General features: G+C 49.5%; 1 protein-coding gene across 4 annotated transcripts in view; it reads left to right on the top strand.

Moving 5' to 3' along the window:
- Positions 1–24,546, top strand: part of farp2 (FERM, RhoGEF and pleckstrin domain protein 2) — a 45,952-nt gene that overhangs the window by 16,957 nt on the left and 4,449 nt on the right. The window contains exons 4-25 of one of the 4 annotated variants that reach the window (XM_062557101.1): positions 824–866; positions 1,012–1,090; positions 1,231–1,328; positions 1,738–1,852; positions 4,413–4,560; positions 4,688–4,783; positions 5,050–5,213; positions 5,464–5,532; positions 5,884–5,941; positions 6,263–6,551; positions 15,902–16,041; positions 16,626–16,715; positions 17,198–17,331; positions 17,510–17,591; positions 18,216–18,453; positions 19,313–19,443; positions 19,698–19,766; positions 19,987–20,076; positions 20,854–20,874; positions 21,881–21,963; positions 22,383–22,501; positions 22,989–23,152. In XM_062557101.1, the coding sequence (XP_062413085.1) occupies positions 824–866; positions 1,012–1,090; positions 1,231–1,328; positions 1,738–1,852; positions 4,413–4,560; positions 4,688–4,783; positions 5,050–5,213; positions 5,464–5,532; positions 5,884–5,941; positions 6,263–6,551; positions 15,902–16,041; positions 16,626–16,715; positions 17,198–17,331; positions 17,510–17,591; positions 18,216–18,453; positions 19,313–19,443; positions 19,698–19,766; positions 19,987–20,076; positions 20,854–20,874; positions 21,881–21,963; positions 22,383–22,501; positions 22,989–23,152 (2,520 nt within the window). Of the gene's footprint in view, positions 1–823; positions 867–1,011; positions 1,091–1,230; positions 1,329–1,737; positions 1,853–4,412; positions 4,561–4,687; positions 4,784–5,049; positions 5,214–5,463; positions 5,533–5,883; positions 5,942–6,262; positions 6,552–15,901; positions 16,087–16,625; positions 16,716–17,197; positions 17,332–17,509; positions 17,592–18,215; positions 18,454–19,312; positions 19,444–19,697; positions 19,767–19,986; positions 20,077–20,853; positions 20,875–21,880; positions 21,964–22,382; positions 22,502–22,988; positions 23,153–24,223; positions 24,364–24,546 lie in introns of all 4 variants that reach the window. The other 3 variants (XM_062557100.1, XM_062557098.1, XM_062557099.1) reach the window with 3 other exon arrangements.

Below are 24,546 nucleotides of genomic sequence, written 5' to 3'. Positions count from 1 at the left end.
TGCTTTTTCATCAGGCCAACGTGAGAAGTGAAGGCGTCTGTCAAGCGTCTCATTGGAGAGAGTGTCTGCCGAGGGGGTCAGAGGTCGTCAGGTGTTCCGTGTGGGGTGGGGGGCGAGGGGTGAATGTTGCCTCGTGTCCCGCTTGCAGAAGAAGTGTGGGGGATGAAGGGAGGGGTGGAGGTGTGGTGATGGAAGGGGCATTCCTCCCTCGATTGGGCCCAGATGTTCTTTAGGGGGTGGGGGGTAGAGTAGAAAGCTCCTTTTTCAGCAGTGACACGGACAAATTTCATATCCCCACGCACGCACTCACGCACAGACGTACACAGGTTTATATGGCTGGCACTGGTGTGTGCCCACCATGGAGTTTGCATAAACACACAAGTATGTTTTTCATTTCAATCCGTAGATGTGTGCACTCTTTATAAACACACTCCAAATAAACTGCATGTAGTTTCTCACTCACACGCAAATACACACATGTTCAGTTACACATACACACACACACACACACACACACACACACACACACACACACACACACACACACACACACACACACACACACACATTCCATACATACTGTGCCAGCATTTTTCCATCACGCCAGCATATTTCAATCTCAAACACTCACACAAGCAGCCAAGCACGTCACTCTCACGTCTGTGGCTCTCCCTTGGTTTTATCTGCGTTTTCAGTTCAAACATTTGGCATGGACCAGAGAAACCCGAGTGGGGAGGCGTGGAGGTAGCCAACAGCGCAGGCATTTGTCTTTAATTGGCGCACGTTGTTGCAGAACTAATCTGATTATGCATCTGAATTTCAGGTATGGCTGGAGCCGACAAAGCTCGTGGTCAGGCAAGTGAGAAGTGAGTGAAGGCGTTAACATCACCATTATATTTATTTGTCTAAAATAAATGCCCAAACATGGCATGTAAAAAGGAAAGACCATGCCAGTGGTTCTCTTTGTTTGAATGTATTTTAATGTGTGTGTGTGTGTGTGTTTGTTTCCAGGGCCTGTGAACACACTCTTTAGACTCTCAGTGAAGTTCTTTCCCCCAGACCCTGGCCAGCTGCAGGAGGAGTACACCAGGCAAGTGATGGAGCTCTCTGCCCAGTTGCCCTGCACCTGAGGAGTCATGCTCTGTATGGAGCAAGCGCTCCAGCTTTACACACATGCGCTTTACCTAATGTTAACACTGTGTGTGTGTGTGTGTGTGTGTGTTCCTGCAGGTACCTGTTCTCTCTGCAGATGAAGAGGGATCTGATAGAAGGGAGGCTCACCTGCACGGAGAACACTGGTGCGCTTCTGGCCTCTCACCTGGTGCAGTGTAAGTATCCACCTTCTCCCCACACATTTGTGTGCGCGCGCGCGCACACACACACACGCACACACGGACAGACACGGACACACACAGGGCCCTCTGTTGTTAGAGAAACAATTTTTGTCCTTTTAAGCCCTCAAACGAGTACTCTATTCTTTTAAGAACACACAGTTGACCACAATGATTGAGCGATGTGGATTTTCTTAAATCTTCTTTTGGACGTTGTGTTGCTAAACTTTTGGTATGTTTTCTTAAACAATAACAAACTAAATGAAAAGGAATAGGAGCTGCCGTTGATAGCGCTTCCCATTATTTTGGACTCTGTCTGCCGGTTGCTGACTCATTCACTTGATCACGTTGCTCTGTCAAATCAATCCACTGACTCACTTCCCCGTCTCTCTCCTGGCCACCGCAGCGGAGATCGGCGACTATGACGACGTGGCGGACCGAGAGTACCTGAAGATGAACAAGCTGCTGCCCTATCAGGAGCGCGTACAGGAGAAGATCATGGAGCTGCACCGGCGACACCTGTAAGACTTGTTCAGCTTCGGCCCCATGCCCAAAACACATAGAATGACATGACATGCAATGGCGCCGTTAACCAGAGGGTAGATCCGCGACCCCTCCTCCCTCCTCTATGTATGCCTCTCTGTGCTCTCCTGAGGTGCGTTCAAGTTCACGAATGTAGGCGAATGTTTTGCGAACGTTCGCAAACAGTATTCCGTTAGCCTTGAGTTTTTGCCGAACGTTTGCTAACAATCGCAAACAGTCTGAGGAGGTGGTGCGCCGCGAACATACAGTGGAACTGGACGTGAGTTTGACGAACGCAACAATGCAATTACTGTTAGAATGGAATGTTAACACCAAATCGTTCAAATTTAACTGTTCAAAGAAAACATGTTCACCACGAACGTTCACCACTATTTGCCAAATTTGAACGCATCTCTGTTTCTGCGTGCTGGAGGTGGACTGAAGGTTGAGAACATCTCGATCTCTGAGAGTTCACTTTAGTTCCAGTGGGTTTCTTGCGCAAAAGCATGAACATGCCAGTGTTCCCCGGTAACCTTTCTCAATCCCTCACACTTAACCCCCCCCCCCTCTCTCTCTCTCTCTCTCTCTCTCTCTCTCTCTCTCTCTGTCGCGCTCTCTATCCGTCAGAGGTTTGCATTTTCACGGTGTGGGGTTTTCAAGCGTGCTGTGATTTAACGCCACCGTTTGTAGGAATTTTCCACCGCATTCTGGATGGGCCATAAACGTGGTATTTGTAAAGGCTTTGTGCAGTTGCCCTCTGCGCCGCTCCTTACCGCTGCGGCACGAGAGTGTTTGTACCGCCCGCCACTGGACAGAGATCACACGGCAAACTCCCAAGTGCTCCACTCGCTACAGGTTCACATGCGCCCTAGCCAAGGTTTGTGGTCAAGTGATGGATTGTTGTTGTGCACCTTCTAGAAAAATGTGTCCTCCTCTGGAACGGTGACCACAACAGCACACACTTTAATTGTGACTTATTACCCGTCGCAATTGTTATGCTGGCAAGCATGTATTGGTGTGTGTGTGTGTGTGTGTGTGTGTGTGTGTTAGTGTCCTCGTGAACTTGTGAGGCCAATCGCGGCTGGAAGACACACAAACACGGATTAGGCATGCATAATGGCAAGCAGCTGTTGTTCGTGGAGGGTTCGTTTCGGTGGGCGGTTTTGGTGAGCTTTGTAGTGCTCGGGTCCTGAAACCCAAGAATGATCTCCCTCAGCACCAGTAACAGGAGAGGACGCGTGGAACACGGCTAACGAAAGACATAACAATAAGAATGGACTGCATCCACATTTGCCTAATATTACTGCCCCTAGCCCGCAGTGTTACAGCATCCAATTTCTCAGAAGGCTTAAATCATGTGGTAAATGTAGTGGGTAGTGTATGTAAACTTTGAGTTAACCCAATCACAGCTCTATCAGTCTTGGACATAGCTTTACAACCAAGATTGTTTTCTCACTCTACCTCCTCTTCCAATGAGTCTCTCTTTCTTTCTCTTTCTCTTTCATTCTCTCTCTCAATTTTTCTCTCTCGCTCTCTCTTTCTCCTCCTCTTTCTCTCTCTCCGTCTCTCTCTCTCTCTTTCTCAATCTCTCTCTCCCCCTCTCTCTCCCACATTACGTGGGAGGGCAGTGGGCCGGCTGGCCCCTGGCCTCTGGCTCTAATCCCCTGGAGCTCCAGGCTGTTGATTAGCCATACGGCCAGCGCAGGCCAACAAGGGCGGGAGGGGTGGACGAGGAGGAAGGAGGAGGAGGAGGAGGAGGAGGAGGAGGGTGGCGCTGGTGGAGGGGTGGCCTAAGGAGATTTCACAGCTTATAGGATGAGCAAAATTAGAATGCGCTGATGATCTGGAACCCTGCCAGCCTGGCCTCCTAGCCAGCCCATTAGTCTTGGCCTCAGTGGCAAACATGTAGATGATTGGGTGGCTCGCCACCCTCCTCTCCCACACACACACACACACACACACACACACACACACAGAGGGTTTGGTTGTAATTGCCCCACGCTTGCAGACAGAGCCTGGACAGTTCCCATCGTGTTAGGAGGAGGTTTGGGGAATGGGAGCAGGGGGTCGCAGTAGGGAGGCAAAGATGGTTAAATTGTAACTTTAATCTGATTGGAAAAAAGATTTTTTTCTTTTCATTTCCGTTTCCAGGAACAGATGAATGGAGTTGAACTATAGTGTACAGTGGTTTTTGTGTGTGTGTGTGTGTATTAGTGTGCAGCTGCAAATTGTTCCTAGTTTTGATGGAGATTGCAAAGAAGCCATTCATTCGCACCCCCCCTCTCTGTAAAGTGATTACACAAAAGCCACACCATGTCCACATGTGTTAACGTGCTGGAGCTTTGCACCACATTCATGTCAATAAGCTCTAACAACTAACCAGAGGGAAATCACATGCCTTTTGCAATGGAAAAAAGCACAGATATCAGACTGTCCATTCTCTCTGTATCCATTTCTCACACTTTATCTCCCTCTTGCTGTCTTTTTTATATTTTATATGGTTTTTTTTTACTTTTTTGTCCACTCCCTCAAGTGTCTTGCTCCTTCTGTGTCCTGCAGTGGTCAGACTCCCGCAGAGTCGGACTTCCAGGTGCTGGAGATTGCCCGGAAGCTGGAGATGTACGGCGTGCGGTTCCACCCGGCGGCCGACCGTGAGGGCACCAAGATCAACCTGTCTGTAGCCCACATGGGCCTGCAGGTGTTCCAGGTGAGGCCTGATCTCATCTCCTGTGGTGCCCCTTTTCAACTTATGACGGAGTGCACATATAGACACAGCATCATCTAACCATGCACATCCTCTCAAATCCTTTCTAATGACTGACCATTCCTCTCAGGGCAACACGAAAATCAACACCTTCAACTGGTCAAAGATCCGTAAGCTGAGCTTCAAAAGGAAGCGGTTCCTCATTAAACTCCACCCGGAAGTACATGTGAGTCGGCCAAGTTGAACATGGAAGCTTCTAGAGATAGCTGAGCTGATGCCTATCCTGATCTTAGTCTGCTACTGATGCATGCCTGTCTTTGTGCTACAACATACAAATAGATGCAAATAGATGAGATGGATGAAAAGGAATCAGAGGTCACAGTTATTTGAACTGGCTGCATTCTGCACCATGTGCTTTCCTTGCATGGAATTGTCTGTATGCTGTGGTTCCTGCAGAGTGCTCATGTTGGCCTGTTTTCTTGGTGCTGTCAGGGCCCTCACCAGGACACACTAGAGTTCCTGATGGCCAGCAGGGACCAGTGTAAGATCTTCTGGAAGAACTGCGTGGAGCACCACTCCTTCTTCCGCCTATACGATCAGCCACAGCCCAAGGCCAAAGCCATCCTCTTCAGCCGAGGATCCTCCTTCAGATACAGGTGTGTGTGTGTGTGTGTGTGTGTGTGTGTGTGTGTGCACGCAGATGTGTGTGTTCTATGTCAAGGGTTGTGTATCTGTGCAGAATGCGTCTGGAGTTATGTGTGTGTGTCGTTCTGTCTAACATCTGTTAGTGTCATTGTCACTGGTCACTGTGTGGTTAAAAGGCCAGGCCCGGTCTGTCAGCCCTGCTCCTCCATGTTGTGGCAGGCCTATTGTCAGGGCCCTAATGCTGTCTTTGTCTCTGAGCAGTGGGCGCACGCAGAAGCAACTGGTGGAGTATGTGAGGGACAGCGGAGCGCGAAGGACTCCATACCAGAGGTGTGTGAGCTTTGGGTGGAGATGAGGATCTCTGATTTGGGTAGAACTTTGCTGAGAGGTGTGTGTGTGTGTGTGGGGGGGGGGTGTATTTTGTTTCATGGCCACAGGTAGACATTTGCATTGCATTTGTTTAGTCAGTCCGGTGATCCATCAGATAACAGGCAACACAGAACACAATGTGTGGGTGGTTGAGAAGAGTCTGGGATTGTGATGGTAGGTGGGTTTATGGGGATTGCAGGGGGGTTGTTTGGGTGGGAGTGGGGGTTGTTTTGGGGGGAACTACGGATTGTCTCCTGTGCCTCTGTGTTTGCATTAATCCCTGATCTGACGGCTTCTCTCTCTCTCTGACAGGAGGAACAGCAAGATCCGCATGTCTGCCCGATCCCTAGCAGCTGATTTCCCTAAACAGGTTAGTAGAGAAGTCTTGAGAAGTATTTATTTGTTTTGTTTAGTTCCTTTACCATCCCCCCTGTATCCTGACCAGGCATAGTTTATTCAGTGAAATAAGTTCAAGGTTTAGATTCAGGTGCACACTTAATACCTTTTTTAAACCTGTATTGTCTTTCTCCTTCCCTCCCATCTCTCATTACCACCATCTCATCCATTCCACCTGGATACCTATTCCACTGCACCTCAATATGACTCCTCCATACATTTTCACCTCCACCCATCTTGTCCTCTCTGTATCTCTCTTTCTCTTTCTCTTTCTCTTTCTCTCCTGCTCCTACAGAGCCTGTCCTTCAACGACAGCCTGCGTCTCCCCGGCTCTCCTGCGTCGGCCACCGTCTCCTTCCACTCCCTGCCCATCAGCGGTGGCTCTCCCCTGCGCCTGGAGCCCCAGACCCAGCTGCAGCAGCCGCACCACAGCCCGCCTGCCTTCCCGCACAGCCAGCAGCTCCAGCACCAGCAGCTCCACTTCCAGCAGCAGCAGCAGCAGCCTGCCCGGCCCCCCAGCCCCCCGACGGAGGACCCGGTCAAGGCCGCCGCCACCTCGCCCCCGTCCCACTACGCCTTCCAAGGTGCCACTAGTAACCGGGCCACTGCAGGAGACTGCGGCCCCTCGTTTGTGTGTGTAGAGAGTAGCCTCTCCTGTCCCGTGCAGCGCAGCTCCCAAAATGGCAATGAGGATAGCGGGGAGTGGGTTGGGGGAAGGGGGGTGTCTGGTCGTGTTGGAGGAGGAGGAGGTGGAGGAGGTGGAGGGGTCGGGGGGGTGGGGGAGAGGAAGGGCGTTTTAACCCCCGAGGCCTTCGAGGCCGAGCTGTTGCGTGGCCGGCAACCGTTGCCGGCGGCGTCCAGCCCCGGCCGCTACCCGCACCTGCAGGTGTCCGAGGAGTACATCGACGACGACCCGGCCGAGATGTCCTTCTACGCCGGCGGCGCCGAGGCCTACTCGTTCGGCTTCGACGAGAAAGCCGGCCGCTTCCCCTACCTGGAGGAGGAGGAGGAGGAGGAGGAGGAAGAGCTGGGGAGGGAGCTGAACGGCGAGGGCAGCATGGACCGGGCCCTGTCTGACCACTACGGCCTGGGCCTGGAGGAGCTGAGCGGCGGTGGTCTCCCGTACGGAGTGCTGAGCTCGCGCGGGCGCTCGGAGACCAGCTCGCTGGTCAACAACCGCTCCGAGTGCAGCTCCCTGGACCCGCTGCCGCTGGGCTCGGCCGCTGGCGACGCGCTCTCGCTCTCCTTCCCGCTGGGCCTGTCCGGCGGGCCCGACTCGGCCTCCTCCCTGCGCCTGCCCGGCTCGGAGGACCTGTCGGAGGCCAGCTCCATGGTCAACTTCCCGGCGTGCTCGGTGCGCTCGGGCGCCAGCTCGGCCGTGCAGTTCGGCGAGCTGGTGGAGCAGCTGGAGCAGCTCAGCTACCCGCCCACGGCCACCGAGGGCTCGGACAACGCCAGCTCGGCCTCCGACTCCGACTGGGGCTCGGACGCCGGCCTGCCCCCCGAGCAGAACCTCTTCTATGCCAACCCTCTGGTGGACGGGGGCACTGGGGTGGAGGGCTTCCTGCTCGAGTGCCACAACCTGCGGGCGCTAGGCATGGGCGACCCTCCGGGCCCCGGCCACCTGAAAATGTAACTCGTGTTAGCGTTCGAGAGGGAAGACCTCTCCAAACCTCCCCCTCTGTCCCCCTAAACCAGCCGAAGCACCATCCCTGGGATGAGTGGCTTTGACCCAATGCCGACTGTACCGCCAAGCGTCCCCTCTAAAATGCTGAAAATGACTTGGCACTTTATTGTGACTAGCCATAGCTGTAGTAGTTGTAGTATTAGTAATAGTGGTAGCCATAGTTGTAATAGTCCAATCCCCTCAACCTTTCTGTTTTTCTTGCTTTCTTACTTTTCTTGCCTTACGAACTTGTCTTGTGGTTTTCGGGTTCACGGAGGCTGCGCCTGGTTGTGATTCTTGCTCTTGTTGTTCTTGCTGGTGGGAGGAGGAGGTTGTCCTGTGTTTACCTTTGCAGCACTTTCTAAGTCATGACATTTGATGGTAGTTTTCGGTGGGCAGTATTCTCGAGTCGAGGGCTACATGATCAACCCCTGCTATGTTGCTAGCGGGCAGTTGCTCAAGTGTCCGTAGTGAGAAGTCTTAGCGAGACGCAATAATGGTCGTTGGTACTTTGTGCTTCTTTTAGATGTGTTTTCGCTATTATAATATGCTCTTTATAACCTCTTAGCACTCCTTTCTATGTCGGTTTCCATTCACTCCTCTCTGAATCACTTATCACTCCTTTATTCTCAACTCAAGATTCAAGCTCAAAGTCTGTTGTGGTGTAGCTTTTTAGCACTTGTAGCGTTGTGTGTATGTGTGAATGTGGTTGGTGGTGGTATATGAAGATCATTTTTTCAACCTGTGAAGGAATATTAATTTGAAAACGTTTTGTTCCTAGTATTGACATGAATGTGCCTTTTCTTGATGACAAAAGACAATGTAAGTGATTTTTAATATATGTATCATGTGCCAATCCAATTTGAATCCCAGAACAACAGCCATGGTTGTATGTTGTGTTTTTTTGAAGCACTGACTTCAGTAATTGTTCTTGGACAGTAAAGCTATGGATTTCAAAAGGAACAATTAGATGTGAAGCTTAGACTAACTGTTGCTATGGATTTTTGAGGACTAGATAAGTATGCCTATGCTTAAGAAGTGTACAGTCCCCAGACATTTAGTTTTTTTTCCACCCTTTCCATTTCATGCTGAAACCTTTCATGCTGAATTCTTTGAAGGAACACCAAATACAAAAACGGCTGGAACTCGATCCTTTCACAGGGCTCAGTTTAAGAGCGCTTTTATTGTGCTGTTCTACTCAGGGCTTAATTTAAATTGCAGGAAGCCGGTGTTCATTGTCGAGCAAGGGGTGCGAGTTTCGGCGATTTCCAATGCTGAGCAGCAAACCAGGCCAAAGTTTGGTCGAGCCTTAATCCCTCTCTTCAGTCATTGTGGCGAGGTATTCGCTCCTTACTGACCCCTGCTGGTGAGGAGCCAATCCTCATACGCCTGTGATACCCCCCACCCCCCTAACACATTTTTTTAAGTCTCCTAGCTCAAGCATATTAATGCATGCTGTGGTGCTTCACCATATGTAGTATAGGTACATATATTGAAGAAGGGTGCACACATTTCTGGCTGGAATTAGTTGTGAGCTCCCTGGGATTTGGCTGCAGAACGTCCTGTTTAAAATTCCGGGGCTGGAGCCGGTCTTGCAGCTACTTTTCGGTGGAAGAATGTAAGCAGTATAGTGAGCTGAGCCAGATCAAGTGCATATGCTGTCGGTACCTCTGCTAACCAAGCGAATGTAACATAGAGGCCATGTGTATATGAAGTCAATGGTAGTGTTCACTACCTCGTGCTTCATATACAGCAGTAGATGGTGGTCAGTAGGACCCTATTGGAAGAAAAAATAACATTGTTGGTAGGACAAGCAGATCGTATATTTTGCCTCATGCAGAGCTGTTCACAGCATGAGTGTCTGTGAATAATCTAGAATGCATAGCTCGTGGCAATGTAGTGTTTTTAGTTTATGTAAACATTTGAATGCTTTTGATTCAGGTACTGTAAATACACTTTTTAACTTTTCTAGCACATAAATGCTCATAACCACATACCCATACTCTTGACTCCTGTGCCTTTTTCTTTTTTTATATATATATAGCAATAGCTCTTTCGTGAGTACTTCAGGAGCTTTGCGAAGCCTCCAGCCTTAGATCATTGCACTTTTCGCATCAAGCAGTTCGGTGAAGATCCCCTTTCCACATGTCTCCGCTGTGGTCGTATGCATTCACAGTTCATGTGGCTCTATTTGATAATGTAAACTTTGCCATAGCACATCCTCTGGACTCCTATAAGTGGTGGAGAGTGTGTGCGTGTGCGTGTGTTTGTGTGTGTGTGTGCATTTGATATGAAATGGAGTGGTGCTTGGTTCGCCAGCCCCCACAGCACTGTTGCTTCTGTCCAGCCGCCAGCCCACAGGCATGTCGTTTGGTTGGTGAGGTTCTCGGTTCCTCGGGTCGGGAACGCTGATTCCGTGCCATGGTACATGGAGTGCTCCTGACCCCTTAAGGAGGGGATGGAGGGCTAGTGAGGGGGGGGGGGGTTGCTAGCAATGTTTTTCGTTACACAGACTGATGTCATTTCCTCCGTTGCGTCTGCCCAACAATCCCCTCTTTAATTTCCTGCCATTCTAACCTGCCTGGGACTGCCAAAGGGCGGTTTATACCCCTACTCTTGGTCTCTCTCTCTCACCCTCTCCCTCTCATTCTTTTTCTGTGATTTCAAATCATTGTGTGTGTGTGTGTGTGTGTGTGTGTGTGTGTCTGCGTGCTTGCAAGTGGCGGTGGAAGCTTTTATGTGCTCTTCTCCTCTCCTTCCCCTGCCTCCAAGTGACTCCATTTTCTCATTCGGTCAGTGTATTCTCCATTGGCCATGGCTGACTTGGGCTACTATTGGGCCCTCACAGTCAGGCTTATGATGGACTGGGCAGCTTTTTAAAGCACCAGCGCCACCAGGTTTAGGAATGGAATTTATAACTATTTAGTGTCAGGGGTACATGCGTGTTCAGTTGATGTCTCGGTGAATGTTGCCCAAAAACTTGAATAGCATGAGAATAAGTTGCTCAGTCTATCATTCGCGGCACATTTCAGTCACAAAAGAAATCCCTTCTGTGCTGCCCTGCATTATGTGAAAAAAAAGTAGCTTAAGATCAGAAGTCAAATGGACTAATTTTCTGAGATGAGAAGATGAGCAGCATGAACCAGATCAGAGTCAGTCTTTTCTCATTGTCATTTTGAGGGACTGCATACACTCACTCATGTCTGTGTGGGATGTGTCCCTACCCGTGTTGTGGGTCCATGCGGCACCTCTCTACTCTCACAAGCGAGGCCGTGGGAAGTGACACGTCTCCCCTGCAGTCTGTCCCGCTCCCTGGGGGCATGTGGGGGGTGGAGGGGGTGGACGGTGGGGTCGGGAGACGGACAGGTGTCCACCCAGCACGCTCCCTCTAGAGTGCTCTCTAAAACTCTCTGAGGGCTTCTGGTTGGCCACCTGTCGGTCTTCCTACCCGCCTCTTTCCCTCTCCCCCTCCAGTGGCCCATCACCCTAACCCCCCAGAGTCCAGCACAAACCTTGACCACGAGTCACCCCGTCCACACGCACCCTTGCTTGGACCCCCTGCTGGAGTTCACCAGAGTCCAGAGTCTGTGGACCCTTTGAACCCCCTCACCCCTCTTTGCATATATACACACACACACACACACACACACACACACACACACACACACACACACACACACACACACGACATGTACTTAAACACACACTCACACATCACCACACCTCACCTCCCCTCCCCTCCCCCAGTTTCCACTCTCCCGCTGGTTTGTCACCAAGGCATTAGCGCAGGCTTAGCGGCGAGTAATGCTGCCACACAAATGGTTTGAAGGGAAATTGAGGGAAATCCGCTTGTGGATCTGAGGCGTGTGTTTGAGCTGCACCTTCACCTCATTACTTGACACAAAAAATAGATGACCAGTCTGTTGACTATATGTTGCTGTTTGGGTTTCTGTGGCACAGCCACATACAAAAAATGATGATTTGCGTCAAATCCTCAAAGCTAGTTTTAAACAGTTTACATGTAAAGGTCACTTTTACCTGATTGTCTTTTTTTAGCTTTTTATTATAAGTCATAGGAATTGGATTCAGAGAGCACTTGCCATTCAGTGTGTGAAACTCAAGCTGTTTCCCTCAGTGTCCTGTTTGCTGCAGTCAAAGCAAGGTGACCTGTACATTTGCCCTCTCCTGCCACTCTTACTCATACGCACTCCAAAGCCACTTTTGATGCTTTATTTGTTTGCAAATTGTCATTGCTGCGTAATGCTATGGTGTTTTATGCACCGCCTACTAGAAACCCTTATTGTATCAAACTGAAAGACTTCAAATGCTAAAACAGCACCTGCCCCTCAAAAGAGGATACTAATGTGGGTTGCCTCCTTGTCCAAAAAAAAAGAAAAAGTTTTAAAGTTCAACTAAACTAGAGTGGAGACCTCTTGTCAGTGCAGACATCCAGGTGCCTTGTCCTTCACCAAGGAGAGCAGCTTTTGGGTCAGCCTTGCTTTGAGTCCAGTCTCAATTTGCACCTATATTGTCATTTGGTCATCAGCCTTGTCATTATCATTTTTATTATGCTCAGACCACTGATCATGAGGCTTTTTTATCATTAAGAATTAATTAACAAAGGTATTTTTAATTAATGTAATGATTACTAATGTGAAACAAAAAGTGTACTTATGCCTGTATGTTTATTATTTCACCCCTTATTCTTTTCCCTTTTAAAAATAAAATAATCACTTTTGGGTAAATTGTTTTGCATTTCAGACATAACTTTATTACCAGAACAGCTGGAACTAACCAAAACAAAATGTAAGGAAGCCAGGAAAGGTATAAAATCCAACTTTATGCTTCTGGGTCACGCCAGTAACTGACTAACAAAATGTACTTCCTTGCTCAGTCCTAACATGAAAATAATACAAACGAGATGCAAAATGAAAGGGCATCATAAAAGAAAAGCACAATGACAGGATTGACTATTACTGATAAGCCATCTTCTCAGGAATTATTTCCGGGTCGCGGAGTCGAAAACCGTAACAGAATGTGAGTTCTCGACCTGTGCAATCGCTCTTCCTGACTGTTCCACTCTTAACTCCGCAGAGCCCGAGTGGACGGAGTCGTTGACCTATGACTCACGCTTCCCTGCTGAAGTGTTTTTAATTGTTCCCAGATAGAGGCATTTGTTTTATGACAAAACAAGAGTCCAGGCCCAGAGAGATACCATATCCGTTATGTCACCCAGCACCACTGCAGAGCCACAGATGGAATAACCACTCTCAGCAGTCACTGTTAGCTTTGACCCACCACTGCTAAGGCATCAGGCCAGTGCTTAAGCTCCAGGTTTATGTGGGACTGCCGCCTGAGGCGAAAACAGACTGGGAACTGGCCGAGTGGCTGTCTGACGGTGCCGACTTTGTGTCTGTACCGTTTTGCCAGCACAGGAAGGTGTGATGTGAAAAGTCCCAGTACTTGTGGAGCCAGAGCCCAGCAGAAGGTGCACGTGCCTCAGCCCACTGCTTCTGCCAACAGTCCTCCGTGACTTTAGTTTTCAGCGTGTTTTGAGTACAGATGAAATCAGATGACCGCTCATGCATAACACATCTATCATATCACTCCATACAAAAGGGCATTACATCCTAAGCTCCTTCCTGTGTGTGTGCTTCATAGACCATGTCTACCTCCCAACTTCTCCCATTCTGCTTGTGCCTTTACCTGATGCAATTTGTCCCACATACCACAGCTGCAGCCAAAGAGTCGGTGAGCTAAGGACTGGAACCCCGGCCCAACCCCACCAACAGTCTCACCAACTACCCAGAGACCATTTTACGACCCTGCTTGTTTATAGTCTGCCCGCTTGCTGTGAGGAAAGTAGAACCCTTTGTGTTTGCACATGACAACCACATTGCTGAAACCGCCGAGGGAGACTAAGGAGAGCCGTGTGTGTGTGTGTGTGTGTGTGTGTGTGTGCACAAACGCTTCAGGATGACGCTTTTGGCACTAGGATTATTTGTGTGACATCACAGAGACCTGTAGGAGGAAGGAAAGAAGTTGGAAAAAACAACAAAAAAAGCTGTCTTAGAATAACACACACTTTCACCATAGCAGCGAGCCATCTGTGAAAGAGGACCCTGTGAGGACACACACACACACACACACACACACACACACACACACACACACACACACACGCACAGTCATTTCCTGTCAATTTCAGAGGAAGCGCTCGCTGACCCGAGCGTGGCAGACTCGGACTGGGGATGCACCTCTCTTGCTGAATTCCTGCGCCCCCGCTCCCATCCCCTGTGCTTTCCCTGTGTTTGGATTGGCTGTCGGCCAAGTCAATCCACAGCAGACAAGAACCCCCCCCTCCCCCTGGCCTGCCCCCCCTGGTGTTCCCCGGCCTGTGTCATCCCCCACGGGACAGACAGCCGAGTTAAACTGTAAACCAGGGCCCGCCCCACTCGCTGGCCAGACCGACCGCATTCCTGATAAGCCGCCTCTTCGGGAATTATTTCCGGGTCGTGGAGTCACCTTTTTTCTTTTTCCTCCTTGCGTATTGTGTGCTATGTGTGTGTGTGTGTGTGTGCTCTTTTTTTTTCTTGCTTTTTTCCACCGTGGTTTAGTTTTTCTTTCCCCTCATTTGCTTTTTCCTTCTTCAGTTAAAGAGCACAACAGCTGTGGCATTCCATTTGCTGTGTGTGTGTGTGTGTCTATGTCTGTGTGTGTATGAAAGAGAGAGAGACAGAGATACCAGGCAGTTCTGTGTGTGTAAGAGGGAGAGAGGGAGCAAGGAAGAAAGAATGAGACAGACAGCTAGTCAACTCTTTAGTTTGTGTGTGTGTGTGTGTGTGTGTGTGTGTGTGTGTGGGTTTGGTGTCACTGAGGCGAAAACGAAAACTCAGAGAAACAAAACCTGTTGACTCTGCTCTCTCTCTCTCTCTCTGTCTCTCTCTCTCTCTCTCTCTCTCTCTCTCTCTCTCTCTCTCTCTCTCTCTCTCTCTCCCCCTCCCCCCACCCTTTCCCCCAGACACAGCTATCCTCAGCACCCAAACCAGCCATAATGTAATCAAACCCCTATGTTTGAACGTTGTCGATAAATCACTCCGGGTGACTCTCCCTGCTCTGCAAACAATCGAGCTGAAAATGTGGGAACCATCATCCAGTTCTCGCTGCAACCCAACCCCACCCAACCCATCCCCTCCACCCTCTGCCCCACCCCCATCCCCTTTCAAGCCGGAGCTCTATGTGAGCGTGAAATATGCTGTGAGAAAGCATGTCTGTGAGCGAGCGCGTTTAGCCCCCCTGAGCTCGCTCCTGTCAAAATATTGAGGAAGTTGTCATCCGTGCCAATGCTTGGCCTTTGGGATTACCGGTCTGGTCCTGAAGGGATTCGGAGACAGGCCTCGGAGATGAGCAACGTGCCGATGTTGCATCTCTCAGACGAGGAGATGCTCAGTAATGCATCAGGGTTTTTTGGGGGAGTTTTTTGCAGTGTTATGTACCACCAGTTCTCAGTGTTTCAACAACCACTGCATCAGTAATCTATAAGTAATCTATAATGTGGACAACCAAAAAGAGGTGTTTTTACACCTTAGCAACCTATGCTGTATCTGTAACCGACTGAAGTAGAACGCGTTGACCGTTTTACTCCGGGTGTTTTAGACCTATTGTATGGGTGAAGTGAAGACTAGAAGTTCTGGTTGGTAAAATAAAAGGTGCTGTGGTGGTCTGTGGAGGTGTTCTCGGGCTTGAGTAATCGCCATGCCTTCCTCTGAGCTGATGGGGATTAGCGTGTCTGGCAGGTTTGAAGGGGCAGCCTCTCCTCTGCAGATTTCTAGACTATATATTCTGCATGGACCCCTCTGAAAGCTGTGCCCTTTTCTCGATTTACCATGGGGATAAACATTTAGCCCCTTGGAGCGGCGGAGATTACAAGCTGCGAACATAACGTGCTAAATCCTTTGAGGAATCGTTAAAGTCTGTTTTTTTTTTATTTCTAAGATGCCCCCCACACGCTGCTCTTCAGGGTTTTTTTTTTTTTTATTATGCATGACATCAGCCGTATGTTTCATTTTTAAATAGAGCCTTACTTGGAAGAGAAGTGCTCATTGTTTTGATTGATTAAAAACACCAAAACACTTTGTTTTAATTATTGCCATTTTAGGCTTTGGGATTTGGAGCATGGATTTGGTCATGACTAAGGCATGATATGCTGCCTTTTTTCTTTTTTTTCCCAAGCTAATATGTTACCTCCCCCTCTCTCTCTCCCCACAGATTCCTCCACCATGGACAGCCCCCTGCTCTCGCCCTTCAGCCCCAAGGGTCCCCTCTGCATGTCGCCCTCCTTCCAGATGTCCACGCTGAGTCTGCCCGGTCAGGCGCCCTCGCCCCTGCAGAGCCCCATCCTAAGCGAGGTGGGCAGTGCCAGGCTAGACGAGGACGATGAGGGCAGGAGGAAGGTACAGCCGCTCTCGCATGCCATCCTCGCATGCCGCTCCTCTGCCGCTCTAATACTGCTTTGTCGCTTGTGACCTTTGACCTCTCACAGGTCTTAGCCAATCAGAACATTTTGGGGATCTCAGGTGTGCGGGGTTGTGGCGTCTCTGTGGTGATTGGCTGGCTGTCGTGTTGGCTTTGGTGTGGGAGACTTCATTCATTCTTTCCACACGTCATTTTGTTTATCTTTGTTTACCTAGGGAGAGTAAAGCATATGGCATAAGCAGTGACTTTCTTCCACGTAGTAGACCTTTATGTGCTTGATTAGGGCAAATAGGTACTCCTCCCAATGAAAGGTCCTCTTGGTTTGTCCTGAGGTACAATAGTCCATAGGTAATCCAGTCACAAAGCCACACATACCATCATGTCTTGCACGTTATTGCAGCCTTATCTTTTTGGCTTCATGTTTGTCTTTGTGTGTGTGTGTGTGTGTGTGTGTGTGTGTACTGCGCATGCATGCATGGCATCAGATTATGCTGATCCTTATGTGTGTCCTCCACAGAGATTTCCCACTGATAAGGCCTACTTCATTGCCAAAGAGATTCTGACCACAGAGAGGACCTATCTAAAAGACCTGGAGGTCATCACTGTGGTGAGTTTGGCTGTCTGATAAGCATCTTCAGCTATGTGTGGAGTGCATACAAGACTGTGTCCGTGTGTGTGTGTGAGTGTGAGTGTGAGTGTGAGTGAGAGTGTGTGAGTGTGTGAGTGTGAGAGTGTGAGAGTGTGAGAGTGTGAGAGTGTGAGAGTGTGAGAGTGTGAGAGTGTGAGAGTGTGAGAGTGTGAGAGTGTGAGAGTGTGAGAGTGTGAGAGTGTGAGAGTGTGAGAGAGTGTGTGAGAGTGTGAGAGTGTGAGAGAGTGTGAGAGAGTGTGTGAGAGTGTGTGAGAGTGTGTGAGAGTGTGTGAGAGTGTGAGAGTGTGTGAGTGTGTGAGTGTGTGAGTGTGTGTGTGTGTGTTTCACAGTTGCTAGGATGTGATCTATATGCTCTGTTGTGTCTGTGTCTCCATGCGAGCGTGTTTATCTCCAGTATGTTTATGTCTGCCATATGGCCTGGTGTGCCCCTCCCCTCCCAGTGGTTCCGCAGTGCTGTGATCAAAGAGAACGCCATGCCTGAGGGCCTCATGACTCTGCTCTTCTCCAACATCGACCCCATCTACGAGTTCCACCGGGGCTTCCTCAAGGAGATCGACCAGAGGCTGGCTCTCTGGTCAGTGTCTGTTTCAACCAATACGCCTATACGCACTAAAAGCCATGCACTTCACTAGTTGCAGGAATCCCAGATGGCTTAAGTACATCTGAACTGGACACTCACTATCAAATCAAAGTGTCTGAGTAGAGTTGAGCGGCGATGTGCTTCTGGTCTTGACTGTGTTCTGTGTTCACAGGGAAGGGCGCTCGAACGCACACGTGAAGGGCGACTACCAGAGAATCGGGGATGTCATGCTGAGGAACATGAGTGCATTGAAGGTGAGGCTAAAGAAGCGTTTGTTTTGTTTTGTTGTGTGTGTGTGTGTGTGTGTGTGTGTGTGTGCGCGTGCGCACACGCATGCATGCGTGTCACATTTGTGTCCATGTAATCCATTTGTTTTATTTGCGAATCTTTGCCGATAAAACATGACTTGATTTTGCATGCCTAACATCTGTATGAAAAGCCTAGAAATGAAGTCTCACTATTTTGCAGAACCCCATAGCTCTAGACCAGTTGTTAACTGGATGTCAGTTACATTATGTCATCTTATCTTATCTTATCTTAACATATTTTTGCCACAAATGTTCCGATTTGATCAGCCACCCTCCTGCACTGTTTTCTATTCCACATGCCTCACTGTGGCACCATTACCTTTGTAAAAGCTACTAGTGTCATTTCTCAGTTATAAGGGGTAGCTTGATACAATGATTTTCTTCAGCCACAAGGTTGATACACAGGGGCAGTTAATATGGTATTAATATGGTTTTGTTTCTTTTAACTTGCATAAAACAGTGTCCTGCAGCATATACACAATGTGGCTAAAACACAGGAAATGACTGTATGTATGCCATGTTGTCAGTGACACTGACCTGTTGAGCTGATGATGATATTTGTCCTCCCAGGAGTTCACCAGCTACCTGCAGAAGCACGACGAGGTGCTTACGGAGCTGGAGAAGGCCACCAAGCGTCTGAAGAAGCTGGAGACGGTCTACAAGGAGTTTGAGCTGCAGAAGGTGTGCTACCTGCCGCTCAACACCTTCCTGCTCAAGCCCATCCAGCGCCTCATGCACTACAAGCTCATCCTGGAGCGCCTGTGCAAGCACTACACGCCCGAGCACCGCGACCACGACGACTGCAAGGGTGAGAGAGAGAGAGAGAGAGAGGGGACCGGCCGGCTGGAGGGGTCGGGCGGCGTGCACTGACATGTAGACCTCTGACGTTTCGCCTATAAAAAGGATTCTAAGCTGCCATATTTGCCCATATAAGGAGATCCGGGTGTTAATTGAAGCTAACTTCCAATGGAAAGTTCAATTGCAAGTTAGCTCTGGGGTAGCAAAAATCAAAGTGCGGTCTTAAAGCACCAAAGATCACAGTATCGACTCGAAGGCAGAGGGCAAAAATGTGTAGAGCAAAATGTCTGTATTTTCGATTCTTTTTGTCCATGTGAGTTTAACAGGTGCGATAATTCAAAATCCCCATGTTATTTTCCCATAGGAATAGGACACTGGATCTCCTTATATGGGCAAAGATGGTAGCTTTTTTATAGGCAAACTTCAGAGATCTATTTGGACCTATAAGGGTCTGGTCGGGGGTCGACCCGTCAGTCCCCTCTCCTGAGCTAAATGTCTGGATAGTTACACAGGGTTGTGGATAGTTGAATACTGTAGTTGGTGGTGTATTGGGTTGGGGTGGAATGTGAGAAGGTGTTGCATGTGTGTTAATGGGGTTCTGAGAGGTGTTGATCCTGTGGAAAGGTAACAGCTTGTCCTAATATTGGTACAGTAATTAACACCAGACATGAAGGCAGGCTCTAATTTGGCTGTGTGTGTGTGTGTGTGTCGGTCTGTAAGAGTGTATGTGCAAATGTCAGTTTGAGTGTGCATGCATTTCTGTATGAAGTCTTGAGCCTGTATTTAGGCATACGTATGCAAGTCTGAGCCTGCCTGTGTCAGCATCTGTATTTAAGTGTGTGTATGTGTGTGTTTTTTCCTGTCTGCAGAAGCGTTGAAGGACGTGGCTGAGATCGCAGCCCAGCTCCAGAGCAGTCTCATCCGGCTGGAGAACTTCCAGAAGCTCACAGAGCTGCAGAGAGACCTGATCGGCATTGAGAATCTCACAGCCCCTGGCAGGGTAAATGACACCACACGGCTAAAGAAGAATGACCCGTTAACTAATTATTGTAACTGTCATCACATATTATGTCAAACGGAAGTGTTGATTTGTGAAGGATTACCACAGACTGAGATAGGAAAGGGTGGTGATCCTCTATTGGTGTCAGTCATCTCATCACACACCAAACATTTGTTGGATTCACACACTATGTGTGTGCTTAGCTGTATGGCTACATTGACTAATCAAGGCCCGCTCATTGCTGTCTTTCACAGGAGTTCATTCGTGAGGGGTGTCTGTACAAGCTCACGAAGAAAGGCCTGCAACAGAGGATGTTCTTCCTGGTATGATCAATCAACAATATCAATTTTGTCTCCTTTTTTTACATATCGTTGATATTCTTGATAGTGATATTATGTTTACAATGCAATGCATATACTTAGTCTGTAAACATGCGTGTGTCATGTAATTGTATTTGAATATTTCCCCAGCTGTCAGCTTGATTCAAGTAGTGAGTCCTATTAGCCTGTTGTTCACTGTGGCTTCATTTCTCTCCTCCTGCAGTTCTCCGACATGCTCCTGTACACCAGTAAAGGGGTGACGGCCACCAACCAGTTCAAAGTGCACGGCCAGCTGCCTCTGCATGGCATGATTGTGAGTAAAAAAAAAAGCTGACGATCTCCAGCCCAGTATAAACCACATGCATTATGTCATGTCTGCAGTATGGCTGTGTGTGTATAGTATGTCTTCCTCGTTCCCAAATATGTCAAGGGCTAAATGTGTGCTAAGCCCTACACAGCGGGGGAGAAAGGTGTTGCTGTGCCCACACCAAACATGTCTCCCCATAACCTCCAGCCGCTTAGGAACGTTTCCCAGTTTTGCTGCTCATTTATTGTTAATGGAAGTGAAAATATCATTACGCACATGTGCTAGTTAGGGGCGCCCACAGATGTTAGGGGTGATATCAAGGCTTTGCCCTGGGAAGTAAATGGTAGAGTTGCGTGTGTGTGTGTGTGTGTGTGTGTGTGTGTGTGTGTGTGTGGGCGTGTGTTGTGTAAGCATATTGGTGTGTGGTTGTGTGTGGAGTGGTGTGTTGGCACTGGAGTGTGTGTGTGTGTGTATGTGTGTGTGTGTGTGTGTATTGTGTATTGTGTATTGTGTAAGCGTGTGTGTGTGTATGTGCGCGTGTGTGTTTGGAGTGGTGTGTTGGCACTGGAGTGTGTGTGTGTGTGTGTGTTGTGTATTGTGTGCGCGTGTGTGTGTGGAGTGGTGTGTTGGCACTGGAGTGTGTGTGTGTGTTGTGTATTGTGTGCGCGTGTGTGTGTGGAGTGGTGTGTTGGCACTGGAGTGAGTGTGTTTGTTGGAGAGGGCGCCCCCTGCTGGCCCCCTGGTCTCCTAATGGTGGTGTCTCTCCTTCAACCCCCAACGCAGCTCATTGTGTTGGATGCGCCGGTGAGTAGCTACAGTTCAACCAACCCAGACCCCTTTTGCAGACCCCCCCCCCCCCCCATGAATGAACACACCACTGTCACTGTCCCCGCCAGCCTCTCCTGCCTCCAGAACCTCAGACTCTCTCAGTCCATCTCTCTCTTCTTTTCTCTCTCTCTCTCTCTCTCTCTCTCTCTCTCTCTCTCTCAACCTTAGGCTTCCAATGTTATTTATCTGTATTTATTCCTTTTTGTTATCACTATTCCTCTCTTCCTTGCTACTTCTCTCTCTCTCTCTCTCACTCTCTCTCTCTCTCTCTCTCTCTCTCTCCTCCCTGGCTTTAGTAGACGGCTCTAAACTCAGTCGGTCGTTAGGCTGGATGAGAGGGCTGACGTGGAGGCTTCGGACAGGAGGAGGGAGGGAGTGGGGGGGGGGGGTGGACCACATGTTGGTTTAGCGCGCCAAATATAGATGCCCTATTAGAGCACACTGGCAGGCCTCCCTGTAATCTGCTCCGCCTCACTCACTCACTCACTCACTTTTTCCCCTGTGCTTCTGCTCCCCAGCCCTAGGGGCAGCGCAGCCCCAAGTGTAGTCCTGCACAGTGCACTGTAGGGGAGAGACGGGGCGCCTCCTGTCATGTCTCGGTGTCTCTCTCTCTCTCTCTCTCTCTGATGAAAATATACATTCATTCTGACATGCATACTGTATGACCACGTTTCTGTCTGTCTAGTGTGTGCACGCGCACACAGACACAGACACACACACACACACACACGTGTTTTTTTATTTCTTAATATTGGATACTGTTACATTCACATGCATACAGATGAGATGCAACAGCTCTCTAATAGTCTCTCACACACACACACACACACACACCAACTCCCTCACTCCCTGTTTTTCTCACACACAGCGTCTGGTTGAAACACACACACACACACACACACACACACACACACACACCACCTCCCTCTCTCCCTATCTTTTCCACACACAGCTGTCTGACCAGTGTGTGTGCTCTGCGCAGGTTGAGGAGAGTGAGAACGAGTGGTCCGTGCCCCACTGCTTCACCATCTACTCTGCCCAGAGGACCATCGTGGTGGCAGCCAGGTGAGACATCCTCACCCCTCACCTACATCACACACACACACACACACACACACACACGAACGCTGGCACCCATAGCAAACATATGGCACACACCTGTGAGTGTACATAGCACATGTATGCGGTAGAGCAGCTTCCATCGCACACCCATGATGGTATACACACAGCACCTCCCTACATGGACTAACTTGCGTCATAGTCACATGCACACAAGGTTGTGCATGACGTTGCTTTCAGCCTTGAAACTCCCCTCACACATAGTTAGTGAATAGAGAGTGAACACAACAGTGACCGCAAAAATACCCCTACAGGACTTAATATGAAAACACTCGGTCATCTCAGGGTGAGAAAAGTCTGTGTGTCCATTGTCGCCACTCCAGTAAACAATTTTTAAAAAATGTTTTCAATGTCCGTGACTTTAGTTCCAAAGTGGAGATGAACAAGTGGATTGAGGACCTGAACATGGCGATCGACATGGCTAAGAAATCTCAGGAGAAGTCAGACCTCTTCCTGGAGTCTGGCCTATCGGATCGCTCTAACAGTAAGTGATGATTCAGATAATTTAGCAGGATGCACATTTAAAAGGACATCACATAAAGAGGCTTATATGAAATATTCTGTAGATGTCTTAGTTGTTCTTTTTTGATTGGGTTCAATTGGGTTTTGCTTTGAAGTTGAGTTTTGCATTGATGTAACATGTAGAAGTAGCAAGGAAATGAGAAATGTGCTGTTACTGCCACAGTCCATTGTTAAAGGTGTGGGCTTACGAACCTCCTAACCCTTTGCTTTATGTATGGATGGGTGGGTGATTTATAGAAATATGGAATGAATAACACAAGTGTACCACAAAGCTCATTCTTCAGCTCAGCACTAAGTCCGGAACTTGGGAGCGCTGTACGGACTCCTCTGGTTTTTCCCCGGGAAGCAGCTGTCTCCCGTCGCAGCGTCCTGTCTCCTGATGTCCTCTCCTGACCTTACCCACCCTACCCCCCCCCCCCCCCCCCCCCCACCCCCCTCCTCCCTGACAGGGTCATCCGACGAGGTGTCTCTGGAGCAGGAGTCGGAGGATGACATGAACTCCTCCCATAGCTCTCTGGATAAGCAGACCCACCACCGTGCCAACACCACCATGCACGTGTGCTGGCATCGCAACACCAGCGTGTCCATGTCTGACCACAGCCTGGCCGTGGAGGTACCCCTCCCTGCCCTCCCCCGTCCTCTTCTGACCAGTGCACAAACAGACCGCTACATTGCAGCTCCACTGCACACATGCTGACTTTACTTGCACCAGGGCATCATCATCATACTATACTATACAGGCATACATTATACAGACATGTCCAGTAAATCTGAAATCCTTCCACTGCCTTCCATCGAAATAGGACCAAAGTCACAATCAGAGCTGGTCAGTGGTCCACGTTACCCCTCAGTTCCACAGGCTGGTGCGTGTCTGCCTCGTAAGAGTTGAACGGGTCACCCAGCAGTGTGCGGTGTGTGTGTGTGTGTGTGTGTGTGTGTGTGTGTGTGTGTGTGTGTGTGTGTGTGTGTGTGTGTGCGCGTGGGTGGGTGGGTGCGTCATGGTGCATGCCGGCGGTCAGACGTCCTTGGTGTGCCCGTCTCGTCATCCTCCTCTCCTTCCCTCCAGCTCCTCCTGGTCCTCCACTCTGCTCCTATGGCTCACCTCTGTCTCCACTCTCCACTGCAGTCCACACTAACTCACTGTCTTTCACTTTTCAGCATCGCCTCACTTCCTCCACTCGAGTCCTGTGGTTTGGTGTGGGTAGATCAGGCACCTCTGTGTCTGTGTAGTCTAGTAGTGTGGAAGGAGGTGAAGAGGGAAGGGTGGGGTGTGTTTGTTTTGGGAGATCGAGGGGGCTTCTCTCTTCATCTACCTTCACTGGGAGGGGGGGATGTCCATGTCTAACTGCCTTTTCCTCTCTTCACTTCATTGGAATCTGCATGTTGATGTGCTAACACACCTTTTCTCTTCTCTCCTTCCCTGTCTTGTCCTGGCTCAATCCACCCTCGCCACCCCACAACCTTCTCTTTCGCTCTCCCTCTCTCTCTCTCTTTCTTGGTTTCACTGTTGCTGTTTGCCTCCATGTCCACACCTGCCTGCTACTGTCTTGGTCGTCTGACTCTCTCTCACCCCCCCCCCCCCCCCACCCCCACCCCCCCACACACACACTTCACCATCTATCTCCTTCTCTCTGCTCGTCTCGCTGTGTCCCCTCTCCTCCCTGTCCTTCTCCGCCCGTCTCAGTCTTCAGCTCTCCGGCCGTCTCTCCAGAGCTCCCCCCTCGCTACCTCTTGGGGCAGGGCCAGAGACCCAACACCATCACTCACGTGTGCTGGTACCGCAACCAGAACCTCTCGCTCAACGATTACCTGCGCATGACCCAGGTACCGCTGGGGTCCGATTCAACCCGCCGCCAAACTCTGCGGCCTAGATCAGAGTTTCTCTCTCTTGCTCCCAGAGACCTTCAGCCATTCCTTGGTTTATGGGCATGCTGACACCTGCTTGAGCTCATCAGATTTGACTACTTGATTTGGTGCAGTGTTGTTTAGCTAATTGACATGCATTGA

Source organism: Sardina pilchardus, chromosome 15, assembly GCF_963854185.1.
Source record: "Sardina pilchardus chromosome 15, fSarPil1.1, whole genome shotgun sequence".
Classification (NCBI taxonomy): Eukaryota; Metazoa; Chordata; class Actinopteri; order Clupeiformes; family Clupeidae; genus Sardina; species Sardina pilchardus.
This window is presented reverse-complemented; position numbering and strand designations above follow the sequence as displayed.